The sequence below is a fragment of the Tetrahymena thermophila genome (genome assembly GCF_000189635.1).
Source record: "Tetrahymena thermophila SB210 genomic scaffold scf_8254545, whole genome shotgun sequence".
NCBI lineage: Eukaryota > Ciliophora > Oligohymenophorea > Hymenostomatida > Tetrahymenidae > Tetrahymena > Tetrahymena thermophila.
Window position 1 is genome coordinate 97,596 of NW_002476317.1, and position 19,341 is coordinate 116,936.

Here is a 19,341-nt window from a genome sequence, read left to right on the forward strand (position 1 = left end):
ACTTATAAAAGATAATTCTATAATAAATAATGTTACATAATAATTCCTCGTACTAAAGTAATTTATGTTGAGATAATTATTTAACCTGATAGAAGTAAAAAATTAGAAATATTTAAATAAAGATTTTATTTTTTGTAGAAGAAATTTAAACTTTTTTATCAAACATTTAATCTTGAATTTATTTTTTTTACATATAAAATGAATGAAAAAAAATGCTTAACTCTAAAAATTAAATGTTAGATTAAATCTCTGATTAAATATCTTTTATTTTTTTTGTTTTTTCAGGTTCGAAACCTTTATTTTATGATTTTAAATTTTCTTTAAATTTATAAAATAATATTTATTTCCTACTTGAGAAATAATTATTGGAGAATTGCAATAATATTGTAAATTTAAAGCTTTAAAAAATTTATATATTAGCCATATATAAATCAATTATTTTTTAATAAAGAGTTATTTTATCACATCATTTTTTTATTATTAAAAATCTTTGAATAGATTTATAAAAAAACTAACCTTTTTTCCTTTTAACATTTACAAAATCTTTAAAATATTGAATTCAAGGTTAATCACTAATTTTAGAACATAATAATATAAATGTAATATATTTTAAGCTTTATATTTTCAGTGTTTGTGAAAAGTGCTTGAAATATCTTCATACTAAAAAAAAATTTCCATAAAGTTTAGTTCATCTATTTTAATTAAATAGTTAATAAAGAATAAATAAATAATTTAAAATATATTTTTTTAAAATTACCATTAAAATTTAGATCAGATTTCTTTTAAACAAAAATTATATCTTATTATATCAATATCATTTATTAATTATTTAAAGGTATCTACTCAATAGATATAATATTTTGAAGCTAAATAAGACTATTTGTAAAGTCATTGGTATCATAAAAATGCTAGACTTAATTTTTTTTTATTACATTCAATGATTTAAGATGACAACTAACTGATTTCAAATAATCTTTCTTTAAATAGTAATAAGAGCCTTTTATATTATAATATTTTTACTTTAATACTGTAAAGAGCTGCATTTTTTGTAAATCTATTTTATTATCTTCAAAAGTTTTTAACAAATGTTTAATTTCTATCAATAAACTTTTTATAGGTTAGATTCTGCTTTTGTAGATTAATTAACATTTAATAATAAGTATTAGACATAATATTTATTGTAAAATCATATAGCTTTTCTTTTATGAAGTTTTAAATTTACTTCTAAGATAAAATTCTTAATAAACAAAAGAAGCTTCTTGCAATAAATCAATTGCTTAGGTTAAAAGAGCTTTATTTTCTTAAAATTGACAAGTTTGAATTATAGTTTAATTATTAAATTTATTATAATTGTGCCCATGTTTTTATTTTAAATAAAATTTGTTTGAATAAAAATAGGATCTTTTTAGGATTGCTGAGCTAGTGTGTAAGTTTAATGAATTATTATTATTTTCCTCATTATGTTCACTAGAAAGCTAAGTTATATTTACATTAAATCAAATTTAAATAATTTAAAAAAATGTTTAAATGTAACTTACATAATTTGAAAATTGGGTTTCTTGATTATTTTATTATTAATAGTTTTTTATAAATCCATTATGATCAGTATTATTGAGAAAGCTTACCTCATAAAATTTAATTGATTACTCCAATTGCTACTTTTAGCAATATTTATAGATTATGTTAGCTAATTAATATTTCCTACCAGCATAGATATTCATGAATTATTTACTTTATTTTATTTAAACTATATGATTCAAAAATTCATAAAATTGAATACCAGAAAACTATACATGCAATTCAGTAATTTTCTTTTCACTTAATAAATTTGCTTTTTGCATATACTTTAAGGCATCTTCATATTTTCCTTACATCATTAGTATTCTAGCTATATTATTCAAACTATTTTAAAATTTGTAGACAATATTTAATTGAACTAATAATAAAATAATTTACCACAATCCTACTCCATCATTATGCTAAATTGTCTTAAATATTTTCAAAGCAGCTTAATATTATTTAATTGCTTCATCTGAGAACATATCTTCTTATCCATGAGATTGGTCTTAAATTCTTTTTTAGACTCCAACAACAACTTAAAATATAGCTTCTATCAAATTTTTTAATTCCTTTTAAGTCTTTATTTACCCATTTTCAATCATTTTGTAAAACTTTAAAATACTAAAAAAACAATCATTTTTAGTTAAAATTTTGAAAAATATTTAATTTACTTTAATGGTTGTGCACATTGTATAAATTAGTTGAGTATATCAATTGGTATCTCATAATTGTATTACAAGAATTTAATTATCAATAAAAAATATACTATTACAGAAGTAACGAAGCAGCAGCTAATTATTATATAAAATTCAAAAAACAACATTTAGTTGCTGTCCTTAGTTTCTTAAATAGCTTAAATCCATTTTTTTTCTGAAAAAGCCATTGCTAAATATCCTACTGTTAGGGTTTATTAAGAGTAAAAATCCCCAAAACATATTTCAATAGGTGTAAAAAGCGTAGTATATTATGTTTAATTCTTTGAAATTATCAGCTAATACTTTTTATTCATTTAAAAAATACTATTGCATCCATCTTATTGTAAATCAGTCTAATTTAAAAAGAAAGTCTTATTTAGAAAGTCATTTGTTTCTTAAAGGCTGTTGGTAGAATTTTAAAATTCCAAAGTTGTGATGTTCTAAACTTAAACTTAAAAAAAATATAATTTCTTATTCTTTAATTATTTATGATAAATCATATTTTACTGTTAGAAGAAAATGGATGTGCTAAAACTAGCTATGTATAAAAACCAACTCCTGTATCAAAATTTTTTACTGTTGGTGCAACTAAGTATGCATACTAATCTATTTATTGAGAGCTATTATCGGAATTAGATTTTTCAATGTAAAACTTATTCTGCATTTGCTTAAAATCAAAATCAATCCCAAGAATAGCATAAGTTGAATTCTTTCCAGTAAAAGAATCATATTATTCTATTTTATAAGTAAGCGTAGCAAATACAGTTTGCAGAGTTAAATCTATGTAAGGTTCTGAAATTGAGCTAGAAATTCAAATTAATAAATATTATTTTAAAATTTAAAAGAGAAAGATACATTTTTTGATAATACTTTCCCTAAAGATACCAAGGTCTACATCTCCACTCAATAGGGAAAAGTCTAGGAGTATTATAATATTAGCAGCTGCATGGAGATGTAGCATTTCCACATACTGCACCAGTCTACGTCATATATTAAAATCCTCCAAATTGAGATGGATTTGTAAATGAATATTTCTAATAATTTCCGTCAGGCTATTTGATGCATTTTTGAAATGGTCCTCCAAATTTAGAGTTGTTTATTATATTACTCACAGATAAAAAATTACTTTTAAAAATATATTTTCAATATATTATTATTCTATCTATAAATAAGTTTTTTTACGTGATTATATTATTAAAAATTCCATCTTTCTCCCTACTAAAATAGAATCTACAAGATTTTATTAAATTATCTTGCTGATTGACCTAGAATACTTTTGTAATTTATTAAGCAAATAACGTCTTAATTGTGTATTATTTTTATTCTTCATCCAAATCATTCCATTAATTAGTCATCGGATTAGCCCATCCTTCAGTTAAAAATTTTTCTTTTTATGAAATAATAAATTATATGAATAGTTAAGACTTAAATTTCTTTTAAAAATAATATCAAACTAGTTTGAATAATAATTAAAAATATTATTCATTTCAATTAAATTTAAATAATTTATTATTTTAATATTTTTTCTATTATTTATAGAGCTAATCAATATAACTATAAAAGGTTAAATAAATAATATTACAGTAAGTCATTTTAGAACTTTGATTGCTATAAAAAACACTGGAACTTATATCCTATATACATTTTTAATCCTGGTTACATTAAGACCATAAATTGCAATATCCATATAAATCATAAGTAGAATTTAAAAGAAAATTTTATTTTTGAGAAATAGGATCAAACTCTGGCTCAGTAGATTTACTTGTCCAGCTAACTTTTAAAATTTAAAGATTAATAAATCACATCTTTAATATATCTAATATTTACCTTCCTCTTCAAAACTATTATTAAATACTAATTAACTATGAAAACTACCAACTAATTAAGCTTAAGTAACCTCTCTCTGCATAGAATAAGCCACATCCATTTTTAAAAAATTTGTTTGTATTTATAAAAACCATAAATATCTCTCTTGAATTAAATCCTAAAGATTATTTTATCTAAAAATTTATATTAATAATGTATTTCTACCAAAAAATAATTTGTATTTACAGCGGAAGGATATAAAAAAAAACTAACAATAAAGAATATAGCAATATTCCTATTGTAAGTGATGCTAGATATGGAATAAAAATAATAATTAGCCTTTAGATTTTCTCATTTTAAATATATTTTTTATAAAATCCATTCATAGCTATTTTTACAACAGTGTGTATGTATGTATACAGCCTAACTTATTATTTCTACTTTTACCTGCAATTAAAAATAAATAAATTATTTGAACATATAATTGGTTAATTGATTTAAATAGCTTGTTGTTGTTACGTAGCAATAATTTCTACTAAGTGCTATATAAAATTTAACATAAATAAATAAAAAAAAGATTTTTTTTTAAGATAATTATTAACTAATTTTCTTCATTTAGTAATTATTAAAAGAAATTTTTCCTTTATAATTTATTGATTATTTTATTTACACCAATTCATAAAATAAAACTATTATTGTTAAATATATTAGTTTATCTTAGTATTTTCTCAAAACAATTTCAAATAAAATACTTTATAAATATTATGAGAAAAAATAATAATAATAATTTTTCAAAATTCTGGAGGAAGAAAAAAATTTAGTTATATAAATCTAAGCTTAATTCTCAGTGCTATTGTGTAGGTAATATTGTATATTAACATAAATTATAGAAAGAAATAGAAGTGAAAAAAATCAAAAAATCATTTCAAATTAACAATAATTCCTATTTTTAGTAACTGACTAATAGAGGGAGGATTTATATATTTTAAGTTAAATTTTTAATTAATATTTAGACTCTATTTTAAATTTAGAATAAACACAAATCAATTTCTTATTTATAAACTTCTTTTAATTTCACAATATATTTATTTTACTTTGTATACTTATTTAATGAGTATGTAAAAATTTTTATATTTATTTATCTTTTAAAAAACTTAATATCTCCTTTTTTAAAGTACTTCAAATTTTTGATAAGTTTTTTAATATCTTAATAAAGATTCCTGTTTTCTATTTTCAATTTATTTAATAGCAGAATCTAAATAAACATTTTTTTGTTTTTTGGATTTCATATAAAATAAAAAATTATTTAATTTTAAGTTATAATATTATTGATTTTTATAAATTCTGAACTTTAAAAATAAATTATCATACATTTTAATACATGGATTAACTATTATTTATCGTGGTCCATTATATTTTATATAATTCCACTATGTAATAAGATAAGGTTAACAAGAAACATCTTTTTTCATTTTTAGAATATCTATTTGATAAAAATATTTTCATATTTAATTTTATTATTAAATTAAGGTTATTATCCATCTTCTTTTAAAGTATTTCAAATTTTATTCTTTAAATTGTTTTAATCTCTGAATAAAACTTCAGCAAAGTATAAAAAATCTTTTTGATAATTAATTAAAAATAATTAATATAAATAAAATAAAAATAAAATTATACCTTAATTTTAAATAGAAGCATTCTTAAAATCATTTATATCCTATTGCAGTATTTCTTACTATCTTTGTGTTAAAGCTATACTACATTTTTCTAATAATTATAATAATAGTTTCAAAGATTCATATACATCTTAATAGTCATAATTAATTATTTTTTAATATGATGATGATGATGATGAATCAAATACAAATTAGTGTCCTAGAGATTTCAAACAATATTTAAGTGATTTCTCTAATTTATTAAATTCTCTATTTAAAATTGCTTTCTGCAAATAATATTTATTCCATACAATTTCATAAAGTGGGTGTTCTTTAAAAGATGAAAATTATTTATAGTAGATTATTAGATTTTTACATTTATTTAGCATCTCTTATATCAAAAAGCCATTCTTATTCATCAATTTACTAGCTTATATTATGTTTAAAATACTTATTATATTACAAAATCTGCATTCATCTATATCTTTACTCTAAAAATATATTTCAGATAAATTACTAAATGTTTACTAAGCCTCCCATAATAAATCAGTAGCTTAAACCAAAATATTTTTTTTATACTCTATTAAATTATCAGATTATGTTTGACTACTTTAATTTTAACAAATTGTTTATTCCATTTTTTAATTCTTATAAAAATATTTAATAGAATAAAATGTCTCTCTTTTTATTTATTAATTATTAAATTAAGGGAGATATTAGAATTATGAAATATTCTATCCATTGAAAGGAGATTAAGTAATACAATTTTTACTCAAATTTGTAAAACTATCAACCTATCGAAAACTGTAATCAAAATTAAAATCATTTTTCAATGGATTTTGTATTTAATTATTACAATATTCTATAAGTAAATTAGCAAGTGAAAAACTCCTAGAAGCATATATTTTTATGATATTTTTATATTCCTTTTTAAAGCACATATCTTTAATCAATAAAAATTATCCTTATTTTATTTTTGTTAATTAATACTCCATATTTAAATTTGCTTTTTGCATGAATTCAATACTCATTTATTAATTTTTTTATGCACGATATATGTTCGAAATATTATTTTAACTATGTTTAAGAAATAAATTTAATTTATTTAATCAAAATGAATAAAAAGATTTACCAAATTCCAATCCCAGTAATGTTTTCTAAAATTTCAAAATTTTAAAGTGCTTTAAGATAAATTTAAATGAGATCATCGTCTTATATCTATTTTTAATCTCTTAACAAAGATAAGATTTAGCAATCAACAAAAGTAATAACTGAATTTATAGCAAATATTAAATTTTTTAGTTCTTATTATGTCTTGATTTTCCCTAAGCTTATCATCTCTGAAAATTAATTTATTCTGTTTTAATAAACATTTTATTAGTTAATTACATATTTTTAAATAGAAATAAAAAAATACTCATTAGGTTTAGCTTTATTCAGAAGTGAAATTAGTATATTTATAGGATTATCAAAATTGTATTAGAGTAATAATCCTAGAAGCAAGCTTAATAATATAGCACTGAATATTAAACATATTATATATGCAATTATTATAGCATTTTGCATTGGTTTAAATGCTTGAGTAACTATATTTGCTTAGGTTTATATGACTTCAGTAGAAATAGCTTTTGCTAGATATCCAACAATTAAATTTTCTTATGTATATAAATTCCCATAACATACTTTGAGAGTAGAGAAGTAAGTTAAATACTCTTACCCATTTCTAATTATTATTTCAAACATGTCTTAATTCTAAGCAATTAGATTGCATCCAGACTCTCTTATTTTTGTATTAAGCATGAAGTCAACTTACTTTAAATATTAATTTATCTCTTCTTATTTATTTGTAGAATTTTAGAATTCAATATCAATTATATTTTAAACAGTACCTATATTTTTATTTTAAAATAATATGTTAGATACATATAATTTAAGATTTTATTTTGAAAGAAAACTACCATAAAAATTCACAAAAGTTTAAAAATTTTTTAATTAAAATGAGGTTTTGAAATAAAAATCAACTTTTTTATTTTTTTTTTTTTATATTAATTATATAAAGGCTGTATTTATAAAAAATGACAGTAACAAAAAAAACTATGATTACCAATTTGCATAGCTAATACTCACAAAATTATTTTTTAAAATAAAAATTATTTAAGAAAAATAAAATTGATTTACCATTATTAAGAGGATGAATCATTGCTAATAACTAATAATAACCTTAGTTATCATCATAATCAAATGTTTTAGGTGAAACTATGTAAGAGTATTCCAATTCAAAATTATTGTTTGATGATAACCTTTATTTTATTTATTTAAGATCTAAATCAATAGACTGGACTGCAATAGGTGCCATCTCTTTCTCCTGAGTTATATTCATCTCATTTATATTATCAGTAATTTTATAAGTAATTGTTGTATCTGAAGCATTAGTACTTAAGTCAGAGTAGGGTTCAGAAAAAGTTCTAAATTTATTTATTTAATTTATTTTTTGACTTATTTTAAATTACAAATTACATTTCATATTCTTTAAAGGATGACCGAAACCATGGTCGACACCTCCAATCAATAGGAAAAAGTCTTTTCACATTAAAATATTCACAAGAACATTAACCGCCACAACTTTCTCCATCTTAATCCATATACTAAAACCCATTAAATTAGGAAGGATCAGAGTACTTATAGGAGCTATACTCACCTTAGTCGTTTTTTGTACAATTAAATGGGCCGCCAAAATCTGAATTATTTATTAAATCTATTTGATTCAATCTCATGCTTTTATTAGTTAAAAATATTTAATGGAGTAAATTTATATTAATTAAACTCATTCATTACTTAAACTCATTTTATAAAAATATTCCATCTGTCTCGAATGCAATATAAAAAGCAAATACCTCTATTTCTACCAAGAATAAATTAGCTAAAAAAGATTTGCTAATTGAGGCACTAAAATTAACAAGAATTATTTTCTTCTTTTATTCATCAGTTAATTATTCCCATTTAAATTACTAAGCAGATGACCATGCAGAGTATTAACTTGATTCTAAAAAAAAAATTAAAATAGAATTCATAAAAATAGTTTTATTTACCATATATTAAATTTGATTAATCAGACCCAAGATCAACACTAAGATAATTATCTAATTCTGCCTAACACTAAGTTTAGTTTTATGGGCAATTTCTCTCTATTAGACTGCAGTAATTATCAATAACGTATTCACTAGTTATTAGAAAATTATACTTTCCATCAGAATAACTGCTTTAATCTGTCTTAAAATCGTCCCAATCAACTATTAATAAGAGTAATAATAATAAAGTGGCATTCAAATTAATGTAAAAAGTTACTTATTTCTGTAAAATTATCAACATTTAGTATCATATATTTATTAAAGAGGGATATGATCTGCTATTATGTTGTAGCTTGTTAAAAAGAAGATATTGTTTGTTTTTGTTAAGATTAGTTTATAACAGTAATGTAATTTCTGTAAGTCTAATCAAAATACTAAACTAAATTATCCTATCTAAATTTAAAGTAAAAAATATTTTAAGCTTTTAATAAAATTATACATTTTATTATTACACATTATTCAGGTAGAAGTAATCAATTAGAAACGATTATAGAGCTATACCAGTTATTAAAGGAAATAAAAAAGGTAAAAATAATTTTAAAAACCTAACCTATCTTTCTGAACAAAATATTTTTTATTTTTTTGCTTTTGTTGTATGCTCTAATATTTTTTATTTGAAATTTAAAGCAAAAGCTGATCGTTTTTCCATATTTTTTAAATAAATTAATTAATTAATAGTAGAGCTTTTTTACTTAAAATAAACTTTTGAGGTAACTTTAATATATACAAACATGCTATTAACTATTGTTTATTAAAATATAAGTAATAAAACAAAATTACATAAAAATATAATTAAAATCAATAATAAGTAAATAAAAGAAATTAATCTCTTTAATATACAATATTATTCAAAGAATTAGAAATCGTTAAATTTTAATCTTCTAGGTTAAATATTTATAAAGAGGGTGAATAAAGACATACATATAAATAAAACTAAAAAAATTATCTTAAAAACATCAAATTTAATAGAGTATTTAATTAATAATTCTTTAATCTTTCATTTATGTCTCTTAGTTAACAAATTTAAAGTTAATCAGAGAAAGCTTAAATAAAAGATTTTTAATTTTCTTTTAAATAAAACAGAACAAACTAAACTAAACCCCATCTGTGTATTATACTAAATGAATGATTATTTATAAGCTGATTTCTTTTTTCTAAAATTGGAAATTATACTGAATGAGCTTCAATAATTAAAAAGTATATCTCTTTATTCTAAATAAATGTTAATTATCTTATTTAAGTTTCAAATATATAAATATAAATTATTAAAATGAATGATTCAATATTTTTACTTATTTAGTAATTTATTATTATTGTTTGGAAGACTTTTATAAATATTTGAATGCTAGAAATAATTTCCAAAAAATTTTTAAAGTTTAATTTGTTTTTTTTAATTTAAAAAAAAACCTTAAATATTATAACACTTAAAATTTTCAATTATAACATAAAAATAGATTCATAAGAAACGATTTTCTAAAAATCATTACTAAAAGCTTATTTTTTCCTTATAAAATACTTCATCAAAGAATATCTAAGCTATTTTAATAAAGATTTTTATTAAGAAAAAGAAAATAAATTAATTACATTAATTTGTATCATATTTTTATTTGAATCTAATAATGTCTTATAATAGGATCTAGAATTAGTATTAATTCATTTTAATATTACAATCTCTTATTAATTATTAAAGCAAAGCTAAAGAATAATATACACTATAATAGTCATAATTACTAATTTTATTTCTTGAAAAAAAGCTTAATCTATTTTAGCAATTTAAAGATTTCAAAGTTAGAATAATTGATTTCTTAAATTCTTAACTTTCCCTTTTAACTAGAGCTTTTAAATAATAATATTTATTCCAAACAATATCATAAAGATGGTGTTGTGTAAATTAATTTGAATATTAATAAGACATAATCATATTTTTGCATTTTAGAAGTATTTCTTTAATTAAGTAATTTCTATTTCCCAATAATTGATTTGCTTCTGCAATATTTAATAGACATAATATATTTAGAAATCTAAATTCTTGTAAATCTTCACTTTTTTAATATATTTCTGCTAATTCATTAAATATTTATTAAGCTTCCCAAAGTAAATCTATCGCTTGAGCAATAATTATTTTTTAGTTATTATTTGATTATTGGGACATTGATTCATTCTAAATAATATTTTAACTAAGATAATTTTTTGAAGGATTTTAAAATTTAGTAAAAAACTTTCTTGAAAAAAAATTTTCTCTGCTTACACTTTATAAAATATTTTATGAAAAAGATATATTTAAAGATTGATTTTATTGCCACTTGAAGTTTGTAATATCCTATAGTCTGCTGTTAGTGTAATTTAAAGAGTTATCTAATTCTAAATTATTTTCTTCAAAAGTAAAATAATGCTCCTATTGAATGTTATCTTATTTATTTTTCTTGAGGTAAATAATAAGTAAATTAGCTAACTAAAAATTCCTTGAAGCATAAATCTTGATTATATTTTTATTTTTAGGATTTTAAGCCATTTCTATTGCAGTTTTTTATGTTTGTTTCTTTTTATTTAGAAGCAAAATTTCAATTGAGATTAGAGCATTTTACATAGCCTCTATGCTTTTCTTATATTCTTGTAAAGACTGGTACAAGTTTGAAATATTGTTATAACTATTTTTAATATTAAATAATAAAAATAAATGCTTTTATGATATTTAAATGTTAAATTACCAAATACCTATTCCTGTTAAATTATCTATTATTTTAAAATTATTAAGAGCCTTCTCATAAATGTCTATCAATTCTTTTTGCTGAATATCAACTTTATCTTTCTGAAGCTACTCAATTTATATTTACACAAAAGAAATGACAGATTCTATTGCAAAAATTAAATTTTAAAGCTCATGTTAAGTTTTTATCTTTTTCTGTTTAATTAATTCTGAAAATTGATGAATTCTATTGAAAAAATAAGTTATTAATTTTTATCATAAAATTTAATAATAAAATTAATTATTACTCATGCATCTATGCTCTAGAAATGAATTGATTTACTATACTAATAGGTATATCAAAATTAAATTTTAATAGGTATAAAAGGAGCTAACTTAATATTATAGCATTAAAAATAAAGCATATTAAATAGGTAATTAAAATTTTCGTTTAAATTGGATTAAAAGTTTAGGTAACTATATCTAATTATTGTTTTATTAAATCTGTTGAAAAGGCTCTTGCTAAATAACCAAAAATGATACTTTCTTAAACATACAAATTTCCATAACAAACTCTTAGGGTTTAAAAATAAGTTAAGTATTCTTAACCGTTTTTAATAATTCTTCTGAATTAATAATCACTCTAAAGTATTGAATTACACCCAGAGCTTCTTAAATCAGTGTTTTGCATGAATGAAACGCTATTTAAATATTAACTTATCTCTTATTGCTTATTTGTCGAATTTGCAAATTCTAGATCTACAATACTTTAGACTGTTCCTATAGATATTAAAATTAAAATTATCAAAAATTTTAGAATATGCTGGAAATAGAAATAAAAAATGTTTAGAATTAAATTTATTTTAATGAGTAAAATTTTAATTTTAAAATCAATAAAAATAAATAAAAAAACAACCATCACTTAAAGGGTGTGTCAAAACTAAAAACTCATAATATCCCTTGTTTTGTTCATAGTTAAATGTTTTAGCAGAGATTATGTAAGAGTATTCTTGAGAAATATTAAAACTACTTGATAATCTACTCTAAACTTAACTAAGATCTGTATCAACGGATTATACAGCTATTGTTTGCATTTGCTTTTCTATTGATATATTGAGAGGATTTTAATTTTCTGTAATTTTATATGTAATTGTTGTATCTAATGTTTATGTAGTAATATCTGAATAAGGTTCTGAGTAAGTTCTATTTTTAAAATAAAGATTATATTAGCTTTTAAAATGGTAATTTTACATTTAATATTCTTGATATGAGGAATAAAACCAAGGTCGACATCTCCAATCTAAAGGAACTAATCTTTTAACATTATAAAATTAACAATCACACAATCCATTACATTACTCCCCATCCATGTCCTTATATAAGAACCCATCAAATTATTAAGGGTCAGTATATTTATATTTATTATATTAGCCATATGCATTTTTTGTGCAATTAAAAGGTCCTCCGTACTCAGGTTTATTTATCACGTCAAATTGATTTAGAAAAATGCTTATAATTTATATATTAAATACATATATATAATTATAATAAGAAAATAAATACTATAGCTGATTCATAACAAAGATCCCATCTTCATAAAATCCAATATAATATGAGGAAGCACCTATTTCTTTTAAAAAAGAATTAGCTGTTAAAGATTTGCTAATTGATGCACTGAAACTGGTCATTATTATTTTCATCTTTTGTTAATCACTTAGGTATTCCCATTCTAAAGCAAAGGAAGAAGACCAAGATTAATATTAATCCTACACTATATACATATAATAACATAAAAAAGTTTATTAAAACTTATGATTTAAAAGATTTTTACAGTATATCATCTCTGTCTCGTAAGGTCCTAAGCTTTCTAATTCTTAAGCAAATTAATTGAAGCAATTTTAATCACTATCACCACACATTTATTCTCTTAAATTGCACCAATTATCCAACACATATTCACTATTTAAAAAAAAATTATGCTTTTTATCCTAATAATTCCCCATTTCTAAAATTTGGTCATTCCATGCAACTATTTTAATATATGAAATAACATGGATTAAATAAAATTATTTACTAATTTACTAATATCAGTGTATCTATCAATATTTAGAACCATGTATTTGTTGAAAATACCTAATATTTATAATTATGTTGTAGCTTATTAAAAAGAAACGACTGTTTATTTAGTTTAAGATAAATTTATAATAGAAATATATTTTTAAAAAGTTTATTCAAAGTATTCTTCTAAATTGCTTTTCCTATTTATTATAGTTTATTAAAATAATATTTTAAGAGATTCAAAATCTTTTACTCTTTCTAATTTAGAAATTTACATAAAAGAAAGGTAGAAGTAATTTATTAGGAATAATTATAAGAAGACACCTGTTACTAAAGGAATCAAATATGGTAAAAATATTTTTAGAAACCTAATTTTCTTTTCAGATAATCCAAATGGCTTTTAGCATTGTGATTTATCAACTTCTCTGATAATACTTTTAAGTTCTACTTACATCAATACAAATAATATTTTTATAAATATAATTCAATTTATTAACTTATTGAGTATATTTATTTTGTACTATTAACTTAAACAAAAATTTTTATTAATGCTATTTTGTATCGCTCATTGAATAAATAAGTCAGTATTATTTTTTCATTTTAAAATAGCAAAGCGATTAATTTAATTATTTGGTAGACTTCTCTCTTAAAAAATTTTAAATCTATTTATATAATGATGAATTATAAAAAACAGAAAGCTACTTTTTGCAAACATATTAATAAATAAGTTAAATTTTGCATTTAAAAAAATGATAAAATTTTAAAGAAATAAATTTTCTATCTACTAAATACCAGATGATAAGATTACACTTTATTTTACAGCTATTTATAGCGAGTACACAAAATATGTTGAGTTCTATTAAAATAAAAATTTTTAAAAAAAAATTAATTATTCATTCACCTCATCAATCTATATTAATTTAACTTGATTGTGAGAGTTTCTATCAAAAATAAAATATTTTTAAATTAAATATTACATACAAATACATAAAATTAATTGATTATTTTTTTATTTATTTAAATATATACTTATTTATCTTACTAAATGAATTAATGTAAATTATATAAAATTATTTATCTATTTTATTATTTAAGCTATTGTAATAAATTTATTTATTTATTTAGTCAACCCACTCTGTCATTTAATATTTGTCCAAATGAATAAGATTTTTTCTGCATATATTTAGATTAAATGCTATTTACATTCTGTTTAATTTTTTTCTCTTATTATTCTTAACTTTAAAAAAAAAACTCATCAATTAATAATAAACCTATTTTTATGTTTAAAATTAAATAAATTGTTTTAATTTGGATTAGTATTTACTTTAACTTTCATTAGATTTTGATCTGAAATATTAAATATCTTGCTAGAGCTTTTGTTTTTGATGTAATGTTAGCTAAATGCTTAAGTCTGTGATTAATTTTTATAACAATATTAAAGATTAATAAGTAATATTATAGTCAAAACTTCCAATTTGTGTTGAATATTGTTAATGACCTATTTAATAATTAAGTGATTTGAGTGTGTTGATTAATGATAGGTTTAAATTAGACATATCTTTGTTCACATAAGCCTTTTAAAGATAATATCTACTCCAAAGAATATTGTAGAGAATGTATTTCTTAAACTATTAAAAATTTGAATATTGTAATAACATAACTTTAGTTTTAAATAAAATCTCTTAAATTATATAATTATTGTTTCCTTTTAGCTAATTTGCTTCTGCAATAAGCAAAATAGTTAGAATATTTAATGACCGTAGCTCATTAACATCATTATCATTGTAATTTATGCTAGACAAAATATTAAAAATTTATTGTGATTCCCATAATAAATCTATTGCTTAGGCTAAAATTACTTTTTTATCATCACCCATTTAAGATTGAGGTGACAGTTTGTAACTGATGTTAAGGTTATCTTAAATATTTGTATTGCAATTTTTTATGTAATATTTTTTTGAATAGAAAAAATTTCTTTTTATTCCTTTGGAAATTATTTAAGAAGAGGAATTATTACAATTTAAATAACTTGATTCAGCTCTATTTCCTGATAATAAGTCTGAGTTAATTTTTAGAAATTCCGAGCCATTTAAATTACTTTCACTAGCTTCATTAAGCGTTATTTTTTTGTTAATTGATACTTCTTATTTTACAATTGAGCAAGTTTAAATGAGTAGATTTGCTAATTAATAATTTCTTGAGGCATATATTTTCATAAAATTCTTATATTTAATTTTTTAACTCATTTTTGTTAGAGAAAAAACTTATTTTTTTTTCATTGCACTCAGTTATTCTTCAATTGTTAATATAGCGTTTTACATATACTAGATACTAAGCGAATACTCTCTTAAAATATAATATAAATTAGAAATATTATTTTAACTTTTATGTTTTTTAATAAAAAATTAATCAATTTTAAATATTTATTTTCATCAAAAATCAAAAAAAAAAAAAAATAAATAAATACCAAATTCCAACTCCAGTTAGGTTATTTAAAATTTAAAAATTTATTAAGGCTTATTTGTAAATTTCAATTAAATCCTGCTCCTTAATATCATGCTATTATTTTAAGATCATCTAGACTTAATTCTCAATAAAATATATAACGGAATCTATAGCAAATATCAAGTTTTTAAGTTCTTGTTGAGTTTTGATCTATCCTTTTCTTATCATGTCAGAAAATGTGTGGACTCTAAAATTATATATTAGAAATAGTATAGTAATTGAATTTTTATTAGTTTAACCTTACTCTTGTATTTATGATTAGCAAACAAGCTAATTTAGGATATTTATAGGAATATCAAAGTTATATTTTAAGAATTTAGCAAGTAGCATGCTTAGAGCAATACTACTGAATACTAAGCAAGAAGTGTAAGTAAGAAATAGAGCTATCTTCATTGGTGAAAATCTAATAACTACAATATCTAATTATGTCTTGATAACTTCAGTTGAGATTACTCTCGCCAAGTAACCAAATATTATATTTTCTTATGTATATAAATTACCATAACAAACTCTAAGCTAAGTAAAGTATACAAGATAATTTTAACCATTTTTTTAAATAGTTTTAAATATTTTTTAATCTTGTAAAAATTTTTCTGCACCTACTCCCCTGATATCTGTGTTAAGCATAAAATCTACATTTTGTAAATACTCATTAATTTCCTCTTGTTTATTTGTTGAGTTTTAAAATTCTATATCAGTTATATTTTAAATCGTGCCTGTTTTAAAATTAAAAAACCATTTTAAAATAATCCTTTAAAAATTATTAAATTGGTTTTTTATTAATGAGTTACCGTTGCTAAGCGGATGTACCATTGCTATCAGCTCGTAGTAGCCTTAATTTTCGTCATAGTTAAAAGTTTTAGGCGACACAATGTATGAATATTCTAAACTGATATTTTAACTATTAGATAATCTTTATTTAACTTAATTAAGTTCTAAATCAACGGATTAAACTGCAATAGTGTTCATGTTTTTTTCTTATTCTATATTATATTCATTTTAATTTTATGTAATCTTATATGTTATCGTTGTATCTGAAGAATTTGTGGTTAGATCTGAATAAGGTGCAGAAAATGTTCTAATTTTATACAAAATAAAATTCCTTATAAAGTAAATACATTTTAAATAATATAATTCAAAGAGTTAATAAATAAATACATTTGATATTCTTTATAAGAAGAATAAAACCATGGTCTACATCTCCAATCCAAAGGCAATAATCTCTTCATATTATAATATTGACAGCTACATGAACTATCTTAGCATAGCTCGCCATGGTTATCCATAAATTAAAACCCATTAAACTAAGAAGAATCTGTAAATCTGTATTTATTATAATTTCCACTTTGATTTTTAGTACAATTAAAAGGGCCGCCATAGTAAGGTTGATTTAATATATCAAATTCTTATATTCTCACACTATATAGATTAAAGATAAAGTGACGAATTTATAAAATTATTTTACCTTAATTCATTAGAAACAAATATTCCGTCAGATTAAAATGTTATATAATAGGATTGGACTCCTATTTCTTTTAGGTTGGAATTTGTTGTCAAGGCTTTCGTAACGGAAGCACTAAGAGATGCTAAAATAATTTTTATTTATTACTCTTTAGCTAATTATTCCCATTATAAGCAAAGAGAAGAAGACCAAGATTAATACTAGTACTCTTCTAAATATATTTAAGAAGAAAATATTATTAACTTATTATTGAAATATTGAATTTATTATACTATACATCATTTCTGTAAGATTTGGGATGAATTACTATTATCTTTAACTAAATTAATCAAAACATTTTAAATCATAATCATGACACTATTGGTGCAAAAGATTACAATAATCATCAAGAGTGTACTCATTAGATATTAAAAAATTATATTTGCCATCTACATAGTTTCCTCTTTCTAAAATCTAATCATCCCATGAAACTGTCATAATAAGTTAATAAATGTAAAAGCATTTTCTAATTAAAAGTAAAGTTTACTTATGTTATTAAAGTTATTAGCATCTAAAATCATTTATTTATTAAAATTTCCTATCATCTAAATTGATGTAGTTTCTTATTAAAAAGAAAATGTTGTCTATTTCGACTAAGAAAGAGCAGTAATTTAAATATAGTTTTTGTAAGTTTGTTCAAAATATGACTCTAATTTATCCTACCTATTTAATATTTCATAAAAAGGCTATAAATTATTTAGTTTTATTTAATAATAAAACATTATTTTATAATACATGAACTAAAGGTAGAAGTAATCTATCAAAATTATTTGAAGGCAAACCCCTATAGCTAGTGGAATCAGAAAAGGTAAAAATATTTAAGTAAATCTTCTCTACTTTTCAGAACATTAAAAAATACATTAAAGCTAATGAAAAAGCTTCTTCATCTTTAAGCTTATTTTATTGAAAGAAACTCCTTTTTTGTAAAAACTAAATTTTTTATTTGATAAATTTGAAAAAGATAAAGAGAGAGTTTATATGCAAATTAATATTAAGCTTTTATTATGTAGGGAATTAATTTGCATTATATTAGATTGACTTTAATTTACAGTTAATTTAATTTAAAATAAAGGTTATTTATTAATTCATTGATGGATAAACAAAAGTTGTTAATAAAGTTAATTTCAAAGTATGATAAAAAAATGACTAAATAAATAGACATATACTTTAATTTAAAAATACACAGCATAAGTTCTATCTATCTTGAGATATTTTTTATATTCCTGATTTTTTGAATCAGTTTTAAATCATTGTAACTTTTTTAAGCTAATGTTAATCAAAAAATACCTCTTCAAAATACACATCATCTATTTTCGTAATTTTATAATAAATTGAGAGAAAACAAACATAACAAAAAACTTACACTTTTCTTAGCTTTGCTTTGCTAAATTTTGAAAGTCTTAATCTAAATATTTTTTTTGGCTAGAATCAAGTGTTATTTAATTAATTTTAATTATTTTTTAAATACCTTTTAAACAATTTATTGTATTAAATATATCATATTTAGCTATTTTATTATAGATTTATTAGGAATCTTATTTTTAAAGATAATTAAGTCCTTTTAAATAGTTTCTGAGAGATTTGGGATAATTTTTCTTTTTCAGATAATACTGAGCCTAAATAGTATAAGATTTTTATAATAGAATTTAAAAGGGTATTTGTAAATAGCTGGCATTTTTGTGACTTTAAACAATACTATCTAATTATTCTAATTCTAATTTCATAACTTTTATTATTTCTTTAATAA

General features: G+C 20.7%; 5 protein-coding genes across 5 annotated transcripts; all 5 read right to left on the minus strand. All coding sequences in view use genetic code 6, as the record gives it.

The window, feature by feature from the left end:
- Positions 1-1,099: 1,099 nt before the first annotated feature.
- TTHERM_000147669 (hypothetical protein) lies at positions 1,100-1,877 on the minus strand (the record flags this gene model as incomplete). The annotated part of the gene is made up of 3 exons (XM_012798955.1): positions 1,100-1,128; positions 1,223-1,475; positions 1,539-1,877. The coding sequence occupies 3 exons, from the start codon at positions 1,875-1,877 to the stop codon at positions 1,100-1,102; spliced, it is 621 nt and encodes a 206-aa protein (XP_012654409.1).
- Positions 1,878-2,751: 874 nt separating this feature from the next.
- On the minus strand, positions 2,752-4,182 carry TTHERM_00147670 (hypothetical protein; the record flags this gene model as incomplete). The annotated part of the gene is made up of 5 exons (XM_001021501.3): positions 2,752-3,058; positions 3,126-3,380; positions 3,438-3,642; positions 3,916-4,029; positions 4,083-4,182. 5 exons carry the CDS (start codon positions 4,180-4,182, stop codon positions 2,752-2,754), a joined length of 981 nt encoding a protein of 326 aa, XP_001021501.3.
- A 1,849-nt stretch (positions 4,183-6,031) lies between these two features.
- Positions 6,032-9,095, minus strand: TTHERM_000147680 (transmembrane protein, putative; the record flags this gene model as incomplete). Its single annotated transcript, XM_012798956.1, has 9 exons — positions 6,032-6,146; positions 6,707-6,793; positions 6,849-7,073; positions 7,134-7,605; positions 7,895-8,181; positions 8,234-8,491; positions 8,552-8,759; positions 8,806-9,006; positions 9,062-9,095. The coding sequence occupies 9 exons, from the start codon at positions 9,093-9,095 to the stop codon at positions 6,032-6,034; spliced, it is 1,887 nt and encodes a 628-aa protein (XP_012654410.1).
- Positions 9,096-10,761: 1,666 nt separating this feature from the next.
- On the minus strand, positions 10,762-13,646 carry TTHERM_000147691 (transmembrane protein, putative; the record flags this gene model as incomplete). The annotated part of the gene is made up of 9 exons (XM_012798957.1): positions 10,762-10,905; positions 11,093-11,492; positions 11,553-11,777; positions 11,839-12,310; positions 12,447-12,733; positions 12,782-13,039; positions 13,094-13,301; positions 13,362-13,559; positions 13,613-13,646. The coding sequence occupies 9 exons, from the start codon at positions 13,644-13,646 to the stop codon at positions 10,762-10,764; spliced, it is 2,226 nt and encodes a 741-aa protein (XP_012654411.1).
- A 1,403-nt stretch (positions 13,647-15,049) lies between these two features.
- Positions 15,050-18,139, minus strand: TTHERM_00148680 (transmembrane protein, putative; the record flags this gene model as incomplete). Its single annotated transcript, XM_001021503.2, has 12 exons — positions 15,050-15,086; positions 15,157-15,216; positions 15,347-15,506; positions 15,618-15,810; positions 15,908-15,934; positions 16,196-16,280; positions 16,338-16,809; positions 16,885-17,171; positions 17,252-17,416; positions 17,559-17,766; positions 17,828-18,025; positions 18,082-18,139. 12 exons carry the CDS (start codon positions 18,137-18,139, stop codon positions 15,050-15,052), a joined length of 1,950 nt encoding a protein of 649 aa, XP_001021503.2.
- Positions 18,140-19,341: the final 1,202 nt, after the last annotated feature.